General features: G+C 41.1%; 1 protein-coding gene across 3 annotated transcripts in view; it reads right to left on the bottom strand.

Annotated features, from left to right (window-relative positions):
• Positions 1–15,249, bottom strand: part of Kdm4c (lysine demethylase 4C) — a 313,858-nt gene that overhangs the window by 277,142 nt on the left and 21,467 nt on the right. For all 3 annotated transcript variants that reach the window (XM_090329959.1, XM_090329957.1, XM_090329958.1), the window contains exons 2-3: positions 11,400–11,560; positions 1,247–1,422 (exon numbers count right to left, since the gene is read on the bottom strand). In XM_090329959.1, coding sequence (XP_090186085.1) covers positions 1,247–1,422; positions 11,400–11,543 — 320 coding nt within the window. In that variant the 5' untranslated portion in view covers positions 11,544–11,560. The remainder of the gene's footprint in view (positions 1–1,246; positions 1,423–11,399; positions 11,561–15,249) is intronic.

Below are 15,249 nucleotides of genomic sequence, written 5' to 3'. Positions count from 1 at the left end.
CCCACAAGAGCCCGCTTTCTCGATACATCAACAAATACTTCAACAGTCCTACCTTAAAGTAGAACTTCACTCTCCTTCCCTTCTGGATAGGCTGCAGTTAGCAGCTGGTTTGAAATAAAGAAATATGGCAGAAGATGGGCCTAGAGTTTAGCCTAGTAGTAGAGTGCTTGCCTAGCATGCACGAGGACCCGGGTTCAATTCCTTGGTACCACATACATAGAAAAAAGCCAGAAATGGTACTGAGGCCCAAGTGGTAGAGCTCTAGCCTTGAGAAAGTCCAAGGACAGTTCTCAGGCCCTGAGTTCATGGCCCGGGACTGGCAAAAAAAAAAAAGAAATATGGCAGAAGAACAATATACCACTTCTGAGGTGAATCATGAGAAGATATCGCTGTCTCTATCACATTGACACACTCAGATCACTTTCTCTGGGAGAAGCCAGCTTCCAGGACATGAGAAACAGAGCATGTGAGAAGAGATGGCAGATACCCACTAAAAGACTCATAGGGGAACAGTCTTGAGCATCCCCAGACAATATCTTGACAGCATATCACGAGAGAACCCAATCTAGAGCTATAGAGCTAAACATCTCTCAGATTCCTGACTTTCATAAGCTATGAATTGGTTTAGGTGGCTGAAAGGTGAGATAATACATAGTATGAGATAATAAAATATTGGTGTCGTAATTCATTTGAAGTGTTTTTTTAAATAATTTAAGGCTTAAATAATTTCACACAGAGAAAAATTTGCCTAGCAAAGGTAAATTGTACATAAAATTGTTTATGACAGCTGGGCAAGGCAGCTCATGCTTGTAATCCTAGGTACTCAGGAGGCAGAGGTCTGAGGACCACAGTTCAAAGCCAGCCTGGACACCAAAGACTCTAAGACTCTTATCTCCAATTAATCACTAGAAAAGGGGAAGTGGTGCTGTTGTTCCAGGGTGGTAGCCTTGAGCTGAAGAGCTCAGAGACAGTGCCCAGGCCCAGAATTCAAGTCCCACTACCCGCAAAAAAAAAAAAAAAAAATCATGACAATTAAAAATTTAAAAAGACTCATTTGCAGCTATTAGGACTAAGATAACAATCTATGGAACATGTCCTTAACAGTAAAGCAATGATTAGAAGATAATACCTAAAGAACAAAAAACAAATGTAGCTAAATGGGACAGCAGATTAGTGTTCCTCCTAAGCTTATCATGTCCACATAAACATTTGAAAGAAATACAAATAGCAAACAAAATCAACTCACTTGCCACTGTTGGCTAGTTGCCTGAACTCCTTCACAGTCATGGCCTTTTTCTGGATGTTGTACTGAGTGAACAGTCCCGACTGCCCTGTGACCATCTGCTGAATCGGTGCTGGAATAAGCAAATTATCAATGTCATCATAGCATTGTCTTGGCTTCCATTCCTTAGGAGGAATCACCTAGAAGTGAAATAATAAAATATTATACTGAGGCTGAACACAAGTGACATATGTCTGTAATGCTAGATATTCAGGAGGCTGAGATGTGATAATTGTGGTTAGAAGCCAGCCCACAAGGAAAGTCTGTAAGACTCTTATTTCCAATAAAAACTACTCAGAAAAAAGCAAGAAGTGGCACTGTGGCTCAAATAACAGAGCGCTAGCCTTGAACACAAAAAAAGAGGCTAGGAAACAGCACTCAGGCCCTGAGTTCAAGCCCTAGGACTGACTGGCAAGAAAAAGGGGAAAAGTATATGAAGTGTTGGCAGCAATCTTCTTTCCAATTAACCACCAAAAGGCAGAAGTGGAGCTGTAGCTCAAGGGGGAGAGCACGAGCCTTGAGTAAAAAAAGCTAAAGAGTTCACAACCCAGTACCAACACACACACACACACACACACACACACACACACACACACACAAGTTTATAGTCCATGAATATAACTACTACAAAAAAGAGTTGGAAGTATGGCTCAGTAGTATAGCACCTATATACCAAGTGTGAAGTCTCATTCAAACCCAGGCTTGGGAGAAGGGGGGAAGGAGGATAAGAATTTGACTATAAAAATTAAAAAACGCATAGAAGTAAATGACTTGGCTGAACGGGGCTCATGCCTGTAATCCTACCTACTAAGGAGGCTACGATCTGAGGACTGAGATTCAAAGCCAGTCCGGGCATTAATGACCATGAGACTCTTATCTCCAATTAACCACTAGAAAACCAGAAGTAGCTCTATGGCTCCAAGGGGTAGGGTAGTAGCCTTAAGCTGAAGAGCTCAGGGACAGAGCCCAGGCTCAGAGTTCAAGCCCTACGACCAAGAAAAAGAAAAAGAAAAACCTAGAAGTGGTGCTGTGGTTCAAGTGGTAGAGCCCTAGCCTTAAGCAAAAGAAGCTCAGGGACAGTGCCCAGGCCCTGAGTTCAAACCCCAGGACTGACTAAATAAATAAATATCCTTCTCTTAGACACTTATTGGTATTTGGTTAGCAAAATAGACTAGAAGAGGCTGATTTAGGCACCAGTGTGGCACTATGGCTGAAGAGGTAGGATAGTAGCCTTGAGCAGAAGAGCTCAGAGACATCACCCAGGCCCAGAGTTCAAGCCCCACAACCTTAAAAAAAACAAACAAACAAACAAAAGTAAATAAAGCTGGGCATAGTGGCTCATGCCTGTAATCCTAGTTACTCAGGAGGCTGAGATCTGAGGGTGACAGTTCAAACCCAGCCAGGCACAAAAGGACCTGAGACTCTCATCTCCATCTAACCTCCAGAAAACAGTATATAGGGCTTGGCTCAAGGGTAGGAAAGTAGCCTTGAGCTAAAGAGCTCAGGGACAAAGACTAGGCCCAGGGGTAGGGCGGTAGGTAGCCTTGAGCTGAAGAGCTCAGGGACAGTGCCCAGGCTGAGCTCAAGCCCCATGATCCCCCCCCCACCAACAACAAAAAAGTAAATAACTCGCTGAAGTTCAAAGTTCAAATGGCTAAGGACTAGGAGTTTTTTGTTTGTTTGCCAGTTGTGGTGCTTGAACTCAGGGCCTGAGCACTGGTCCTTGGGTTTTCTCAAGGCTTGAGCTCTACCACTTGAGCCACAGCACCATTTCTGGCCTTTTCTACATATGTGGTATGGAAGAACCAAACCTGGGTCTTTGTACATGCTAGGCAAGCACTCTACCCCTAGGCCAAACTCCTGGCCCCAAAGTAAAACAATATGGCACTAGAATTCACACTTAGCAATTATATTATTTTGCCTATTGGTAGAAGATGAAAATATGTCTATATCAATCTATTTTCCTCAGAAGTTCATCCATAATAAATGTTATCTGGACATATTATTGCCTCTTACATTAAGGTGAAAGAGCAAGCCACAGTACACCTACTCCTATATATCCACCTTGAACATGCCAGTGTGACAACGCTACTGAACATGGACCTAGGAATAGATTAGTACTAAGCCAGACATTGTGGGATATACCTACAACACCAACACTCAAGAGACTGAAGTAAGATATTGTATGTCACAAAGTGTCCTGGGCAACAGACTCTTTGGGGTTTTTTTTTGTTTAAAAAAAAAAAAAACAAGAGTCAGTGGCTCATGCTTATAATTCTAAGGGTTGAGGTTCAAAGCCAGCCTGGGAAGAAAAGTCCGTAAGATACTTATTTCCAACTAATTAGAAAAAAGCCAGAGTGGCTAGGGTGGTAGAGCAACAGCCTCAAGCAGAAAAGCCAACTGTCAGCAAAAGGCCTTGAGTTCAAGCCCCAATAATACTGGAACAAACAAAGAAGAGAAAGAAGGGATGGTGATAGAAGAGTTACGATTGGAATCTATTGTAAAAATGTCACAACAAAATTCCCTCTTAATATGCTAATAAAAATATGCATTCTTGGTTTGGGAGTTTGGCCTAGTGGTAGAGTGCTTGTCTAGCATGCACGAAGACCCGGGTTCGATTCCTCAGTACCGTATACATAGAAAAAAGCCAGAAGTGGTGCTGAGGCTCAAGTGATAGAGCTGTAACCTTGAGAAAGTCCAAGGACAGGCCCTGAGTTCATGCCCCAGGATTGGGGGGAAAAAAAGAAATTATATATTAATAATTTTATATATATACAGTATGTATAATTTTACATATATGTAGATTCTAATATAATTTTTAATGAGGTTCACCTTCTTGATTTTATTGGGTAGAATACACATTTCATATCACTATTCCTCCAATGCAGTCTACTATTCTTGGTGACATTTCCAGCTACATTTGCATTTATACTGTATAAATTTTACTTATAAGCTTTAAGTAGTTCTACAAAGTTCCTTCAATTCAACATGTCAATTTATGAATGCAATGCATGGATATCGCCCTTCAATCATTCTCCCATACTGAACCATGCAGTTTTGAAAATAGTTTCTGCCAGATGCCAGTGGCTCACATCTGTAATCCTACCTTCTCAAAAAACTGAGATCTGAAGATCACAGTTCAAAGGCATTCTGGGCATGAAAGTCCATGAGACTTTTTTTTGTTGGTGGTTGTGGGGCTTGAACTCTGGCCCTGGGTGATATCTTGAAGCATTTCAGCTCAAGGCTACACGTGAGCCACAACACCACTTCTGCTTTTCTAGTGGTTAGCTGGAGATAAGAGCCTCCTGGGGCTCACACCTGTAATCCTATCTACTCAGAAGTCGGGGATCTGAGGACCTGAGTTCAAAACCAGCTGGGTACTAAAGACCATGCTATTCTTATCTCCAATTAACCTCTAGAAAATGGGAAGTGGGGCTGTAGCTCCAGGGGTAGAGCAGTAACCTTAGGCTGAGGAGCTCAGGGACTGCGCCTAGGCCCAGAATTCAAGCCCCATGACCCACCAAAAAAAAAAAAAAAAAGTCTCATGGACTTTCATACCCCGGGTTTGAACCAAGATCCTCAAATCTTAGCCTCCTGAGCAGCTAAGATTATGGGCGTGAGCCAACAGTGCCCGGCTATGAACAAGCTTGCTAGCACTTTCCCAACCAGAATTACCACAAATGTAGTCAGACCTAAGGCATCAAACCTTGACTCCAGAAATGAAAGTAAAATCCAAGTACACATCTAAAAAATACCAATTAGAAAATAATCAATAATCTGAAGCCAAAGTCAATACTATTAGAACTATTCCATTACTATCTTTTTAATCATAAACTAAAACAAATTCACTAAGCTATCAACACTATATTAACAAAGAACCTTACCACATACTATTCTTCAAAGGCTATATAAACAAACTAGCTTTGTAAATGCAATCTTCTTTTTAATGTTTATTCTTTTTATTGTAATTAATAGAAGAGTTATAGTCTATTCACCAGATAGAAGGTGCATTACTTCACAAACATTGATACTGCTTCTCATGTTTTTGTCCCCATTTCTCTCCCCCAACCCCTCCCCTCATCTTATTCTCCCCCCTTCCCTTTCCTATTTCAAATAAACAAATAACTGTATATACAATATACCAGATAACAAAGTAAGATGCCGTAACAATATATGACTGACCAAAGGGCAACAAAAGAGAAATAACACAGTACATTAAGAACAACAATCACACAAGATAAAGCTCTTATTTCCATATCCAGGAGGTTCTTTCATTTAGCCTCGTCCTTTATGGCCTTATGTATCTAGGTTTTGAGCTACTGTAATACTCTGCTAGGAGAGCCCAAGGTTTCTACTGATTATGACAAATGAGGGAAACCATTGAGTCTATGTTCCTTTGGGTCTGGCTTACTTCACTTAGTATCATTTTTTCCAAGTCTTTCCATTTCCTTACAAATGGGGCAACGTTGTTCTTTCTGATGGCAGCATAGAATTTCATTGTGTATAAATACCAAATCTTGTTGATCCAATCATCTACTGAGGGGCATCTGGGTTGGTTCCATATCTGTGCTATGGTAGTTAGTGGTGCAATGAACATTGTTGTGCTGGTGACTTTAGTATGTCCTTGTTTCTAGACTTTTGGGTAAATGCCACGGAGTGGAATTGCTGGGTCGTAGGGGAGCTCTATGTTTAGTCTTTTGAAGAATCACCATAATGCTTTCCAGAGTGGTTGAATGAGTTTATACTCTCACCAACAATGTGGAAGAGATCCCTCCTGGCCACATCCCTGCCAGCCTCTATTGTTATTAGATTTCTTGATCATGGCCATTCTAACTGGAGTGAGGTGGAATCTCAGAGTTGTTTTGATTTGCATTTATTTTATGATCAGAGATGTTAAACATTTCTTCATGTGTCTATAGGCCATACTTATTTCTTTTTCAGAGAAATCTGTTTAAGTCTTTGCCCCATCTTTTAATGGGATGGTTGTTTCTTTGAAGATTTGTTTTGGACAGATTCAACTTTTTGAGCTGTAGATATACTTTAGACATGAGGCCTTTGTCTGTTGTATGGTGAAGATCTTCTCCCACTCTATGGGCTTTCTATTTAACTTGCTAGCTATGTGCTTTGCCATTCAGAAATTCTGCAGTTTAATGCAGTCCCATTTGTCCAAACTTTAATTTTTTGTGATTCTGGGTCTTTACTAAGAAAATTTCGACCTGTGCCAAGAAGACCTAGTGTATCTCCTATTCCTTCTTATAAAGTTTTCAGTGTATCTGCTTTTACCTACATGTCTTTGATCCATTTGGAGTTAATCCCAATGCAGTGTGACATAGAAGGATCCAACTTTAGTTTTCTGCAGGTGCTTAATCAATTCTGCCAGTACCACTTGTTGAAGAGCCTGTCTTTCTTCCATTCTATTTTTTTGGCTCCTTTCTCAAAGATTAGGTGGCCATAGGTCTGTGGGTTGATGTCTGGGTCCTCAGTTCTATTCCATTGGTCCTCAGGCCTGTTCTTGTGCCAGTATCAAGCTGTTTCAGTTATTATAACTCTGTAATAGAGTCTAATCTTTGGTATTTAAATTCCTCCTGTGCTGTTCTTTCTACTAAGAACTGTTTTTGCTATACGGGGTCTTTTATTATTCCATATGAAATTTTGGATTGCTTCTATTTCCTTAAAGAAAGACAATGTGATATTGATGGGTATTGCATTGAATTTATAGATAGCCCTTGGCAAGATTGCCATTTTCACGAAGTTAATTCTTCCAATCCAGGAGTATGGAAGGTTTTTCCATTTCCTCAGTTCTGCTTTAATTTCCTTTTCCAGGGTTTTAAACTTTTCATCATAAAGGTCCTTTACATTCTTTGTTTTTGTTTTTGTTTTTTTGTTTGTTTGTTCGTTTGTTTTGCCAGTCCTGGGCTTGAGCTCAGGGTCTGAGCACTGTCCTTGGACTTTCCCAAGGATAGAGCTCTACCACTTGAGCCTCAGCACCACTTTCGGTTTTTTTTTTCTATGCATGTGATACCGAGGAATCAAACCTGGGTCTTTGTGCATGCTAGGCAAGCACTCTACCACTAGGCCAAACTCCCGGCCCATACACTCTTAGTTAATTCCTAGCTACTTTAATAAATGAAGTCTTGATTTTCATCATTAACACTGTAACATCTGCACATCTGTTACAGTGGCAGCATCCACAACAAAAAGGAAGATAGGCAATATTGAGTTTATCAGATTAGATAGTAAAAATGATTAGAACAAGTAGTATGTTGTACTCCTACCACAAATGATCAAAAATCATTGTGTGGTAGAATAAATTAGTATCTCTGACTCTATCAATGAGTCTTAGGGAGATACTTTTTAGACTCAGGTGTGGCTTGCAACTGTAATTCTCATTAACTTTCTTCTGTCTCATAATACCAGGAACACCACAGGTAGATTCTGTGCCTGTAGCTCCCTTGTGAGAGTAGCTGTTGCTTCCTCTTCTAATGTTACTATACATGTCACCCTGTCACCAGACAATACACTAATCTCAGTGGAAACACAGTTCATGTTTTCAAGAACCAGAAGGAGAAAATAGGACAAAGGGCTGCACTCAGAGAACAAAGGAGAGTCATATCCCAGATTCCTTTCAGCCAATCTTTAGTAAACCATTACTAAGTTTAGTTCAAGACTAAACTTTGTTAAATGATCCTGAAAGAAGATATTTGCTTTAAAGAATCATTTGCCTCATAAAGGTAATGTTGAAGTGCTGAGATGCCAAAAATGAAATTATTTAAGAGCTAGCCCAATAAAGAAGCTTAACTAAGCCTGAGAAATTCATCCTAAATCTTAACATTCTGTTTTCTCTTTTTTCAAGCCTCACCCAGTCCTAGTTAACACTCCATCTATTATCCCTAAATTGTAAACCTTCACTAAGATTGACTTTAAACCTTAACAAACACAAAACAAAATGACGGGCCCTCTAGAGACACACAGTAAAGAACTGGGTTACAGATAGCATCCAATTGAGATAAGAACCTCTGGAAAAGTTCTCAACAGTTCAGAAGTTCTCTGCTCAGCCACACCTGCTCTCCACATGAGACCTTCACAGCAATGATGGAGAATCCAGGTAAAACTTTCACACAGATGTGGTCAAGTTCTTTATCCCCATGATGGGTTCCACCAGAGCTCAGGTATTGATGTAGACATGATACTACCATGTCTACAGGTTTCAGCCTTACAAGTACCAGATGACAAACTAAATAATTAGATCAAGTAAATTCAAGTAAGTACAATAAAACACATTATTCCTAAGGTAAGTTTTAAATTAAACTTCGTTTCTCCCTTTCTGATTAGAAGAGATGAATTTCATAGACTACCTCTCTTTCAGAGCCCTCCAAACATGCAATGCAGTTCTCCAAACTTTACTGAACACACCTATGACCCTGAAGGTATCATTTATCATCATTTCTTACAGGTACTAAAAGGCACCTATATGAAGAAAAGAGATTTTCAAACACGTCTAAATCACACATTGCTGCGCTCTTCCTCACTGGTCTAATCACTACCTCCTAATGTGGCAAACACTACTGCCCTGACAAGAGTCACTGCTATCTCCCCGTAGACCACAAAACTCATTCTGTACTCAGAAGCCAGTGCTCTGTAGAAAGGGGGGTGGGGGAGAGAGAGAAAGGAAGACTAACAAAAACAAAAGAAATAGCCAGGCACCAGTGGATCACACATGTAATAATAGCTACTGAGAGGTTGAGATCTGAAGATCAAGGTTCAAAGACAGCACAGAGGCAGGAAAATCTGTGAGATTCTTACCTCCAATCAGCAAGAAGTAAGTACAGCTGTGGCTCAGTGGTATAGCACTAGAAAAGGCTAAGGGATAGATAGTGCCCACACCCACAGTTCAAGCCCAAGTATGGGTGCAAAAAAAAAAAAAAAAAAAAAAAACCAGATAAGCAGCCCAGCCAGCCCCCGCACTAAAGAACTTAAGACTCTTATCTCCAATTAATCACAAAGGGGAAGTGGGGCTGTGCCTCCAGGGGTAGGGTGGTAGCCTTGAGCTGAAAAGCTCGGGAATAGTGCACACACAGGCCCACAGTTCAAGCACCATGACCAAAAAACTTTTTAAAAAGATAAGCAGTCACCACATCTTCCTTTCCTTGTACTTACACAGTGAATATCTGAGTTTCTGTGGTCCCTTCTGCACTTTCCTCATCACCTCCGAATTTTGCCCATACAATGACAACTTCCTGTTTCTCCCATGCATGAAACTCAGGTCAGTTTCTAGGTTCTTGGACTTATTATTCCTTCTGTTGCCACATCATGAAAAGGCTGGGTTTTCTGTTTGGTGGGGCTTTTTCTGTTGATTTTTGTTATTTCATTTTTTGTTTTGGCAGTACTAGAATTTGAACTCAGGGCCTGTACTTGCGAGGCTAGTGCTCTATGACTGAGTCATACCTCCAACCCAGCTTTTTTTTTTTTTTTTTTTTTTTGCCAGTCCTTGGGCTTGAACTCAGGGTCTGGGCACTGACCAATGACACTTTCTGCCCAAGGCTAGTGCTCTGCCACTTCAGCCACAGTCCTACTTCCAGCTTTTTCTGCACATATGGTACCAAGGGATCAAACCCAGGGCTTCCTGCATGCTAGGCAACCACTCTACCACTAAGCCACACTCCTGGCTCCTAGCCTTGCTTTTTGCTAGATTTCTCAGAAACAGAATCTAACAAACTTTTCTGCCCAGGACTTCAAAATGCAATCTTTTATATCCACTAGGTCTGAGTCTCTGCTTAAATGTCCATTTCTCATCATTATAATATACTATCACCAATATTAAAGCTCCATGAAGCACGGATTTGGTCTATTCTTTTCCCCCAGTATTCTCACATACTCCTGGCACATGGCACGAAGTCTTCACACTTGGTGAAAAAATAACTAAAAGTAGAATAGACAAAGAAAAAATAGTAGTTGCCTAGGGCCACCAGTGACAATGGGTGGTGGCAGGAAATGGGAAATGACTGCTTAATGGTTATAGTATCTTTCTGTGATGATGAAAATATTCTGAAATGCAACAGTAGTGATAGGTGGACAAGTCTGAATAAACCAAAAACCCCTGAATTACTACTTTAAATAGTTCTACTTCATCTTCCAGAAGTGCATATCAAAAAAGCTATGTACTCATTGTATTCATAAATTGACATGCTGAATTAAAACTCCTTTTTACAACTAAACATATTTAAAACTGAATGTTTTAAACTCTACTTTTTTTTTTTTTTTTTTTTTTTGCCAGTCCTAGGCTTGAGCTCAGGGCCTGAGCCCTGCCCTTGGACTTTCTCAATGCTAAAGCTCTACTACTTGAGCCTCAGCACCACTTCCAGCTTTTTTCTATGCATGTGGTACTGAGGAATCAAACCCGGGTCTTCGTGCATGCTAGGCAAGCACTCTACCACTAGGCCAAACTACCAGCCTCTAAAATCTACTTTTTATATTTTGAAAAAAAATAAATAAATAAGAAGCAGCAAAAGAAGCAAGGAAGGGAGAGAAAATTGATGAAAACTATTAATGCTCTCATACCTCTAAAAACAATATAAGTATATCTCTGATTTCTATTAGCAATCCCTGATTTGTTAAAAAAAAAAAAAAAAAAAAGAAAAGAAAAGAAGAAGAGAAAAAAACCAACAGTCTATGAACACAGCCAGAAGCATGGCTCAAGTGGTAGAGTACTTGCTTAAAGATACTGAAAAGGACAGGCACTAGTGACTCACACCTATAATCTTAGTCACATAAGTGATTGAGCTCTAAGGATGGAATTCAAAGCCAATTTGAGCAAGAAAGTTTGTAAGACTCTTATCTCCAATTAAACACTCAAAAACCACAAGTAGAGCTGTGCTCAAAGTGGCAGAGCTCTAACCTTGGGCAAAAGAGCTCAGGGACAACACCCAAGCCCTAAGTTCAAGCCTCACATTTGACCAAAAAGAAAAAAGAAAAATAAGATCACAGTTATTTAAGGAAGGAAATCAATGTCACACATGGGTTAACAAGACAAACAGTTTTTTGCCTCTATGAGAGACACTATGGAGCATTACTGAAGGCCAAGTGATCTTTTTTCAAGCCAGGATCTGAGCATCATCACCTTTGCAAGACCCGCTCGGTGAGCTCCTTTCGATTCCATGTAGGCAAGGTATTTGTTGAACTCCCGGAACTCCTCCATGGAGGGTCTGAAAGTCATTATCTTACAGCTGGGGTTCAGGGGGCTCCCCGCCTCCGCCACCTCCATGATGGCTAGGGTAGTCTCTGTAGAGAAGAGGATACAATCATCAGCACTGAATTGTGTGTGCTTATAAAGTCAGTGGTCTTTTCTCCTGAGTACCATGAAAGCAACTCTCTGAAATCGCTCACACACAGCAGGAGATCTGCTCTCCAGTTACTTCCTACTCTCTCCCCCACTGTGACACTCCCCCATCTCTCCTGGACTTCTGAAAAAACAGCAGACTCTGGTCACCTCTTGCCAAGCTCCTACTCCTGGCACAAAATCAGTGTCTGACTACTGCTGGCCTACCCAAAATCCTTCCAAATAAAAAATAAATGTTCTAACACTGCAGGACCACAAAAGATGCTTTTTTGGGGGGTGTGGGGGGGGGGCCTGGAAGTGGGGATGGAGTTTGTTTTGTCTAGTTAGGGACTTGAACTTGGAATCTGATGCTTTCACTCACTGGCTGGTGTCTTACTCAGCCCCAATCCTAAGATGTTGCTCTTATATACAAGTTATGAAAGAAACACTGTCATTCACACATGCAAATACCTTTAGGCTTTATCTAGGCTAAGTAGAGGATACTCAGTATTCCCAGCACAGTTGACTGGAATATGCTTCATGTTCTAATATGCTTTCTTGTAACAATTTACAAACTAATCACTGAACAAGTCACCAGAAACCAATGAAAAGGACTAGAAACAAAGAAAGGGGTGTCTCTTTGCCTCTTTAGCTCACTGTCTAGGGGCTGAAAAAACATCAAAAATGCATACAAGAAAGAACCAACTAGGGCCAGGAGCATAGCCTAGTGGTAGAGTGCCTGCCTAGCATGCAGGAAGGCCTGGGTTCAGTTCCTCAGTGCCACATACACAGAAAAAAAGAAGAAAAAAAGGAAGGAAGGAGAGGGAGAGAGAGAGAGAGAGAGAGAGAGAGAGAGAGAGAGAGAGAGAGAGAGAGAGAGAGAGAGAGAGAGAGAGAGAGAGAGAGAGAGAGAAAGGGAGGGAGGGAGGGAGGGAGGGAGGGAGGGAGGGAGGGAGGGAGGGAGGATAGAAAGCAAGCCAGCCAGGTGCAGTGGCTCAGGCCTATAATCCTAGCTACTCAGGAGAGGCAGATCTGAGGATAAAGGTTCAAAGCCAGCCTGGGCACTAAAGACCCTGAGAGTCTTATCTCCAGTTAACCACTAGAAAAATAGAAGTAGTGCTGTGGCTCAAGGGTTAGGGCAGTAACCTTGAGCTGAAGAGCTCAGGGACAGCGCCCAGGCCCAGAGTCCAAATCCCAAGAAAGACCAAAAAAAAAAAGGAAGAACCAACTCTACTAGACTAGAAATCACTTTCCTAGAAAAAAGTTGGGTTGAGCCAGGTGCAGTGGCGCATGCCTGTAATCCTAGCTACTCAAGAGGCTGATATCTGCGGATTGCAGTTCAAAGCCAGCCAGGGCACTAAAGTCCATGAGACCCTTAGCTCCAATTAACCACCAGAAAACAGGAAGTGGTGCTGTGGCTCAAGGGGTAGTCCACTAGCCTTGAGATGAAGAGCTCAGGGACAGGGCCCAGACCCAGAGTTCATGTCCCATGACCAACAAAAAAAAATTAAATGAAATAGAAAAGATGTGGGGTTAGACACTCACAGAAAGATACGGCAGCTGATCACATAAAGGAATGACTATTCTAGGAAGTAGAAATACTGGGGACTTATTGTAGGAACTGAGAAAAGTTTAGACTGTCTGGGGCTTAGAAATCAAAATACATACATAGAATAGTAGGTACTGAGAAAGTGGCTCAAGTGGTATAGTATTTACCTAGTAATCACAAAGTCCTAAGTTACATACACACACGTGGGTAGTTGGCAGGTTTTGCTGCAAAAACAACTTAATTTTGCTATTGATGACTGAGATAATTCCTTCAATGAATGTTTATGGAGCACCTAACACATTGCAGACTCAGAAAATGCAATGATAAATAATAAAGCGCTGGAATAAACCAGTGACTCTTATATCCAATTAACCACCACCAAAACAAAAAAAAAAATGGGGGTGAGGAATGACACTGTAGCTCAAAGAGGTAGAACACTAGCTTTGAACAGAAGAGCTTAATTAAGGTCAATGCCTAGGCCTGAGTTCAAGCCCAATGTTTGCCTTACATGCATGAAGACCTGGGTTTGATTCCTCGGTACCACATACACAGAAAAATCCAGAAGTGGTAGAGATCTAGCCTTGAGAAAGCCCAAGGACAGTGCTCAAGCCCTCAGTCTAAGCCCAGGACTGGCCAAAAAAAAAAAAAAAAAAAAAAAGCACTGGAGTGACTAGTTCAGAAAGACCCACCCCTACTACTTCCAGATTCTGTAAACAACTGACATTTGAACATCTCAAACTTTAAATCCTCTTTGAAGGAAGTTCTCCCTTTTTTTTTTTGGTGGGGGGGGAGAATGTGGCAGGGAGGGGTGACAATCCTGAGTTAAACTAAGGGCCTGAGTGATGTCGTTGAACTTTTTTTGTTGATGGCTAGTACTCTACCACTTGAGCCATGGCTCACTTACAACTTTTGGCAGTTAACTGGAGATAAATTTCATGGACTTTCCTGCCTAGATTGGTTTTAAATTATTATTGTCAGATCTCAGCATCCTGAATACCTAGGATTACAGGCATGAGCTACCAGCACCAGGCCTTCTCTTCCACCCACACATCCCTACCCTCCCACCTTCCACCACACGCACAATATATTTAATTGCCTGAAAATTGAAAAGTGGATAAAGAGAAAATCCGATATGATATAGTAAGTTAGAAACAAATAATAAAGCCAAGCCTAGTGTTTCATGCCTATAATCCTAGCTACTAAGGAGTCTGAAATCTGAGGATCATGGTTCAAAGCCAACCTGGGGACTCAAGTCCATGAGACTCTTATCTCCAATTAACCAACAGAAAACTGGAAGTGTTTCTGTGGCTCAATGGGTAGGGAGGTAGTCTTGAGCTGAAAAGCTCAAAGACAGCACCCAGGCCCATAGTTCAAGTCCCAGGACAAAAAAAATTAAAAATAATAGATAATGTGATTATCATTCATTTGAACAAAGGGTGTATGATTCATTTTATAATATACGGATAAGGAACTAAGAAAAACAAAAGATGAAAATTAAATCACAGTCCCAGGGGCTCATGCCTATAATACTATCAGAGGGATGAGATCTGAAGATTGTAGTTCCAAAGAGAACCAAGATAAGAAGGGAAAGTTCAGGAAATTCTTACCTCCACTTAACTTCCAAAAAGCCAAAATTCAGCCACATTAGGTGGCTCATATCTATAAACCTGGCTACTCAGAGGCTGGGCACTAAGGATCTAGGTTCAAGGCAGCCCAGGCAGGAAAAGTTAATCAGACTCTTATCTCCAATAAACTACACAAAAAAGGCTGGAGTGACTGTAAGTCAAGTGGTAGAGCACTAACCTTGAGCAAAAAGAGGCTCAGCAACAGTTCCCAAACCCTGAGTTCAAGCCCCAAGACCAGCGAAAGAAAGAAAGAAAGAAAGAAAGAAAGAAAGAAAGAAAGAAAGAAAGAAAGAAAGAAAGAGAGAGAGAGAGAAAGCGAGAGAGAGAGAGAGAGAGAGAGAGAGAGAGAGAGAGAGAGAGAGAGAGAGAGAGAGAGAGAGAGAAAGAAAAAAGCAGTGGAAAGGTGAAGGGGCAGCACCAAACACCAGTACCAGCAAAACACACACACAATAGTAAGTCATAATACCCTTTAGGAACT

This window comes from Megascapheus bottae, chromosome 3, assembly GCF_031878675.1.
Source record: "Megascapheus bottae isolate mThoBot1 chromosome 3, mThoBot2.hap1, whole genome shotgun sequence".
In the NCBI taxonomy this organism is placed as follows: Eukaryota; Metazoa; Chordata; class Mammalia; order Rodentia; family Geomyidae; genus Megascapheus; species Megascapheus bottae.
This window is presented reverse-complemented; position numbering and strand designations above follow the sequence as displayed.